Raw genomic sequence first — 7,641 nt, forward strand, 5'->3', positions numbered from 1 at the left:
AACTCGGGGACAGGAGCCCTCACTGGGCTAAACTCGGGGACAGGAGCCCTCACTGGGCTAAACTCGGGGACCGAAACCCTCTCTGGGCTAAACTCGGGAACAGGAGCCCACTCTGGGCTGGATTCAGGGACTGGGAAGCGCTTACGAGGAGCTGGCACTGGAGCGAGCTCTGGAGCTGGAGCCGACACTGGAGCGAGCTCTGGGGCTGGAGCCGACCACCTTCTCCTCATTAGATACCCCTTTAGGTTCGGGGTGAAAGGCGTGGTCGGTGGGCTTGAGTGAGCCGCGGCCGGCGGGCTAGACTGAGGAACCGGAACGTAATAGGAACAGGAAACAGTAAGGACCAAATATGTGCATGGACATAACCTGGAGCACGTGGGGGAGCAAAACACACATGAAACAGAGAACAGAGTCTGACAAGCCTAGCCTGGATAGTCACCTAACTGTGAAAGTTACTTTAGTCCACACAAACCACAACAATCATCTTTTGAATCCATTGTATAAAAAAGGGAGTAAATAAATAAATATAGTAACATTGTTACACTTCGATATTTCACTTCTGTTGCGTGAAAAGCATAAAGTACACATTTCCTCATCACATTACCTGAGGCTGAAAGCACTCAGCCATTTCACTCCGGAGCTCTGAAATTGCTGTTTTTAAGGCATTGATATGAAAGACATCAGGAATATCTGGAAGTTGTGCATTTGTCTGTTTTGCCATCTGTAGGATTTAAAAGAAATCTTTCTTGGTAAGACTTGCATCACTTACACCCCACAACTGGTGTCATCCTTTTGAAATGTGTCATTTATTAGATCTGCCTGCCATTTGATGCCAGTCCATTCTTCTTTTCCAAGCCTGTTTCGTCGCATTCTGACGTAATCCCTGAAAGAATAATTGATACTGGTCATATCCACAATTCCTCAATGCTATTTGAAGTGTAAAATTTGACAGCTTGTCTTGAATCTTCAAGGTCATCAAATATAGGATCTCTGACAAATATTTGTCCCAACAAAACCGAAATGTTAATGTTAGAAGTATTCAAAATGTTCCCACCAGGATAGTAATCCTTAATATAAATGTGTGTGTGTGTTCATATTAATTCATTTATTGAAAATGTAAAAATGTATACAGTTTTCAGTGAGCGTTGTGTTTAGGGGATAAGATAATAAATTCATTCATGCAGTTAGAATCATTGTATCTTCATGCTCTGGGCTAAATAATAAAACAAATGGATAAATAAATGCTCAGGTGGTTGTTGGAAATGATTTTCTCCCGTCTCTATCAGCTTGCAATGTTATATCATTTTTGTTACAGACATGAAGTATGTGTTTCTAACTGAAACTGGGTTTACCGAAGAAAACCTGCTCCAGACCAGGTTAGGTTCATAGAGTAAGTTACCACGGTAACTGACTCCGAGTATAAGTTACCTCTCTTTCAGAAACAGGCTTGATTTACGCTGCTTTCCCGGGTTTGACAAACCTCCCATTCTGAAACGGAAAACCCAGAGTTTCCCTCATTTCAGGGTTAACATACTCAGAGTTTTCACTTAACCTCCTTTCTGAAACGGGCCCCAGCTACACAAGCCACTGTATATTGTCCTGTGCTGTTTTTTACAGTCTTCTCATGCTGTGAGGAAATATGCATATTTATTAATGCAAGTAAAAACGTACAAAAAACTTTCTGTACAGTAACTTTTTTTTACATAGATGCTTTCACTTGAACAATATAATCTGCTAAGTGTTTGTCAAAAGTGACCAAACTTAAGTCTGTATTCTGAAACATTCAGGAATTGTATTTCCCCTTTATTTTCTCGTCTGCTCTCAAAGTACACATGAAAGTTAAAGGGATATAGCATAAAGCATGAACAATGTTTTGCAATTTTCTATGCAGTTTCTGTGCACTCTTGTGATTTTAGATAACTCGACTCCAAACAGGACTTTTATTTTGGTCTTGGGATGTGTGACGTCATAAGCCCGCGCGCCGCGCTCCTGCGTCTGTTATGATCCGGCTGCAGAAAGGTTGGTGTTTCTAAGCATTTAAAGCGTTTCATTCATACAAAGCCGTTCGTGCAGCGATGTAAATGGCGCAATTATACAGACTGTAACACTGTAATGCTTCATGTAGTTACATTAATGTGTCTTCTGCATATGTTTATGGAGCGTCAGCTTATATTTACAGTGTTTTGCAGCATTGTAGCCAATGTTAAACACACATAAACGCAATCAGAGGTGTTCAAGTTCAGAGTCCAAACAGATCAGGGCTTGTTTATTGCCTGAGTTCTGCATGCTCAGAAATAGAGATGTGCAATTAATCGAAATGCAGTTTCTGTTTCAGCCTCCAACGATTACGGAAATACAATAATCGAGATAAAGCAATTATTGCGCCACATTCAGCCCCCCTTTCCAGCTTTCACTCCTCCATAAAAGCCCAATTTCACGTGCAAATCAGTAAAATCATGTAATGTTAAAGTTATTAAAGTTGGTTAGATTTATTCATGTGTACCAACAATCACATTTAAAAATATACACTTTTTGATATACCTTAAAAATAACAGGTAGCCCATCTGAATTATATAACAATTAGGCTATCCATCTCATAGTAGCCTACCAAAATTTCATTATCAGTAGAAGTGAATTTAATATAAAAAAACATTTGAAGTTACTAATTATAATGCTTTCGTGTCCATAGTTATTCAAACAGCACATCAATTATATAAAAAACAGCAAGCAAAGAACATTTACATTATCACATAATATGACTGACTTCAGTCTAGCGTGAGTTTAAGCTCAACTTAAGACTGGTTTTGTGCTACAGGGTCACATATTTGTCCAATTTGGTGGCATTTTGCCCCAAGCCCCGGTTAATTTCAGACCCGTGGCCAGGGGAAGGCTAAGCCTGGCCCGGCCTTACACACGCTCCGCCTATGAGCTTAATAGGAATAGGATCTAGTTGTATGTTGGTTTTGATGTCTGTTGCTTTGTGCCGTTAAGCAGGAGTTAACTTTTATCTGTTTTCTTGCCTTAGACCTGATGGCACTGAAAGAAGAGAATGAAGTACTAAATGAAATCAAAGAGGAAGATTCATACACAGATCACCATGATTTCAAAACTGAAGAACAATCTTTTAGTTGTTCACAGACTGAAACAACTTCCATGCAGGAAAGGGCTCAAAAGACAGGAAATATAAGTTATTTCTCCTGCCAACAGTGTGGAAAGAGTTTCACTCATAAAGGAAGCATTAACAGGCACATGAAAATTCACACTGGAAAGAAGCCTTACTCATGCCCTCGGTGTGGAAAGGGTTTTCATCAACATGGAGGCCTTAAAGTCCACATGAGTATTCATACAGGAGAAAGGCCTTTTGCCTGCCAACAGTGTGGAAAAAGATTCAAACGAATAGTAAACCTTGATTACCACATGAGAGTACACACTGAAAAAAACTCTTTCACTTGCCATCAGTGTGGAAAAAATTTTAGCCGAAAAGGATCCCTTGATTACCACATGAGAGTGCACACTGAGAAACCCTACACATGCCCTCACTGTAGAAAGAGTTTCAGCCAAAAAGGAAAATTTGAATACCACATAAGAAACCACACTAGAGAGAAACCCTACATATGCCCACATTGTGGAAATGGTTTCATTCAAAAAGGACACGTCATAGACCACATAAGAATTCACACTGGAGAGAAGCCTTTTACCTGCCAACAGTGTGGAAATAGTTTCCGCCAAAAAGGATGCCTCAACAGGCACATGAAAACACACACTGGAGAGAAGTCATTTGTATGCTGTCACTTGGAATGAGTTTTAGAAGTGAAGCAGCCCTTAAATACCACATGAAGATTCACATATGAGAGAACTGCTCTATATTATCAGTGTGGAAGAAGTTTCACAGACCGGAAACACCTGAGGAATCATGTAATAACTCACACTGGAGAGAAGCCTTACATGTGCCATCACTGTGAGAAGACTTGCAAAGCCAAAGCAAACCTTGAGGTTTATACGGAGCCCAGGGAAGTCACCTGCTGGAGAAAAAAACAATCCGTGGCGATGGTTTTGCAATTCGTCCCTTCAGTTTATAAACCGTACTCACAAATTCTTAAACTGTTCCCTCGGTTTAACAAATCGTGCCCATGGATCAATAAACCGTACCCCCGAATTTCCAATCTGTGCGCTCAGGATTGGATGATTTAACGAGATAAAAAACACTGGGTGGATCTTTATCATTGTATGGTGGTTGTGTACACACACTGCCAACACACATTTATGTTCAAACAGCTTGTAAAAGTGCATGTCGCATCCGATGACCCCTTTTAAGTGCACTCATTTATTTAGCCTATAAATTAAAATAATAATAATAATTACTATTATTGTTTTATTATTAATATTATTATTACATTTAGGTTACATATGCATTTGCATCTAAACCGACTTACGAAAGAAGAACAATTTAGTCAAAAGTCAGTCATAACACAATGTCAGGTTTATTATACAATAATAATAAAGTGCTAAGGTTATCACAAATAAACACAAGATTTTGACGCAAATCTTGCTTATTAAATCATTGTAGGCTATTCCACCTCGTAGGCCTACCCGCTACAATTGATAGAGAATCACTGAATTTGATGTAGGCCTATTCCACATAATAATATTAGGGATGTGCGCGACGACTAATTTGACTGTCGTTTAAACGAAAGTTTTGTATCCGACTAGTCGACTAGTCTAAAAGCAAGAAACCCCCAAAAGATGGTAAGAAAAAAAAACCTCTGTGCGTGCGTGTAGCATACATAATAGCCTATATTTGAAATACTTAAAATATGAATCACACTGTCAAATCCCTCAATGAATTCCGCTTGCCGCACACTTGCCTCGCGTTATAATTTAATTTTAGGCTGTCGTTAAAAAGAAAAAACAAGAAGAGCATACACTCAACGTCGGCCAAAGCATATCTTATTTATTCAAATCAGCTGGGGAAATGCAGAACAATGGAAAATCAGTCAATAGCCTGACAGAATTCTTCATCTTCATATAACGTTAGCCAACATATTAAAACAAAAGTCAAAAACAATAGGAAGGTTTATCAAGAAATAGCATTAAAACAGCTTTTAAAAACGTACTTCGTGTAGCCTATATTGTCTAAAAACCGAACAATGCAACAATGCCCGTTTTACTTACTCAGACCATGCGTTATTTGTTCAGTGAAATTATCAACGTGGTCTGGTTAAAGTACGGGACCTGAGGCGATTAACAAAAAAATTCCTGCTCTTGAAAGAGCTCGGCAGGAACTGAAGTCGCAGGCACGCAGAGATAACGAAAAGCAAGCCGATAGAGTTTCAGAAAGCGCCTGGACATCCCGCACCACCACCGAAGTGGGTCTTCGTTAGAGGAACAGATGGCGCGGACGGGATCACAGCGCCGGCGGGTTGTAGTGAATGACGTGATTGACATTTGCTGGCTTTGGCCAGCCTCTAAGCTAACACCTACGTGCCTGTATTGAATATGATTACGCATCGCTCCAGTAGAGTTATTGTAAGACAATTTGACATTACACAGTTTACTCAAAACTTTTCCGTTTCCTTCTAATTCAAAATAATCCCACACCTTCTCATCTTTCGCATGGTCATTTTTGAACTCGCCACAACTGACACAAAGAAAACGCATGTGAGGTCTGAGGTAAAAATGTAGTTTCCGCCCAGATAAACTTTTAAAAATAATGTATTAAACGTTTTATTTGAACTTATTATTTAAAATGTTTTAAATGCAATGTTAAAATGATAATTTGAATGATAAAATCGTGTTTTTATTTTTTTTTGTCTGTCGTGTAATCGACTACTGTTTTCAGTGTCGACTAGTAGGAGCTGTACCGTTTAGTCGACTAGACCCGCACATCCCTAAATAATATGCGATAAAACAATATACCATATGATTAACACATAGGCTACCTAGGAGCTTGCTGTTCTTCTAAAATGAATCTGTGAGTAGAGTTTACAAACCCGCGGGAACGGATTGCGAAAGCGTGCGCACGGATTAAAAAGTACGGTTAAAGAAGGTACGGTTTACAAAATCTGAGAACACTGATTGGAAAGTCGTGGGTACGGTTTATTGATCCATGGTCACGATTTGTTGAACCGAGGGAACAGTTTAAGAATTCGTGAGTATGGTTTATAAACTGAGGGGACTAATTGCAAAACTATCGCCACAGTTGACTTCCCGGGCTCCGTAGGTTTACATAAGTCCCGATCTACTTTCAGCAAAATTCTTTATTGTTGTTTGCTAAAACACTTGATCAGCAGATACAGCGAACACCCCGGGTGGCATTTAGATGAATATGTAAATATGTGCTGGTGATTTTCCTTTCAGTAACAAAATAAAAGTGGTGAGAAAACAGTGTTGGAGTGGATCTCTGCAGTGTATGGGTTATTTCAGTTGTGGCAGGAGAAGGGCCAAATTTAATAAATAGGGCAAATTAGAGTGAGACAGCAATTCCAAAAGCATTGATGGGAGTGAAAAGTTCTCATGATCTACTGACGACGCTCAAATGAAAGAACACAGCAGCTCATTTTCCATAATGTCCAACACAATCAACCAAGAGCAGCGCAAATTACAAATAATGGTGCTTGGATATTCTGATAATGTCTCTCTGTTCTCTGCATTCCTCCTCTTACAGCAACATTTGCTGCTTGTCAAACACAAAATAAGTTAAGACATGCTTTTTGGGGCATTAAATTATGGCACAAATCCCAGTAAATTGACTACTGCAAATAGGGTTGCCAACCGTCCCGTATAATACGGAATCGTCCCGTATTTAAGGCATCAAAGTGTTCCATATGAAAGCTATACGGAATGCAGTTTGTCCCATATTTGCAGGCATATGCCATATGACCACCAAGACCATATGGATAACAAATTCTCAATTGATAATCAATCATTCTTTTTGGGCAAATCATTGTAGAGGAAGACTTTAAGACCAAGCGGAATCTTCTGACAGCTGGTCGCTCCCGCTTCACAGCGATAAGGGTTCACACTGCAACAGCAATTCCGTTCATAGTCCGTGTTTTAATTTTGCCAAATCAGTTTGGGTGAATGAAAACAACATGATTATTGATCACCGGCACAACATCCAGCAAAGCAAGAACACATGCAATCTATCTGAGTGTAGGCGTCTTTCACTATTGTAAGTTAATTGTAAGAAAAAAAGCACATTTTAAAAATTGTATCATCTAGTGTATTTTTAAACGTCAAACAAATTCTAGCATCAAACAAAAAAGCCCACACTCTTTAATTTCTCTTTAATAAAAAAAAAAAAGCATTTTCATTAATTCATAGGCTATATGTCTGCAATAACATTTTAGTTAAAAATTCTTTATTGACTGGTTTTAGACTTTCAGTTGTTATGCTTTCAAATTTTATGTCATATATGTAGACAATGTGCTCTTCGATAGCTCAGTTAGTAAAGCAGAGGACTGTAGAGGTGAATCCACTGAAATCTTTAGGTCACTGGTTCAAATCTGACTCAAAGGAGGAAACTTTTGGGGGCAGTCGTGGCCTAATGGGTTAGAGTCGGACTTACAGGTGCATCTCACTAAATTAGAATGTAGTAGAAAAGTTCATTTATTTCAGTAATTCAACTCAAATTGTGAAACT

General features: G+C 39.1%; 1 protein-coding gene across 1 annotated transcript in view; it reads left to right on the top strand.

The window, feature by feature from the left end:
- LOC107677804 (gastrula zinc finger protein XlCGF57.1-like) overlaps positions 1–4,198 on the top strand; it is a 33,714-nt gene extending 29,516 nt beyond the window's left edge. Inside the window, exon 5 of the mRNA XM_016472841.1 lies at positions 3,350–4,198. Coding sequence (XP_016328327.1) covers positions 3,350–3,801 — 452 coding nt within the window. The 3' untranslated portion in view covers positions 3,802–4,198. The remainder of the gene's footprint in view (positions 1–3,349) is intronic.
- Positions 4,199–7,641: the final 3,443 nt, after the last annotated feature.

Source organism: Sinocyclocheilus anshuiensis, unplaced genomic scaffold, assembly GCF_001515605.1.
Source record: "Sinocyclocheilus anshuiensis isolate Anshui unplaced genomic scaffold, SAMN03320099.WGS_v1.1 scaffold1198, whole genome shotgun sequence".
NCBI classification, from domain to species: Eukaryota; Metazoa; Chordata; class Actinopteri; order Cypriniformes; family Cyprinidae; genus Sinocyclocheilus; species Sinocyclocheilus anshuiensis.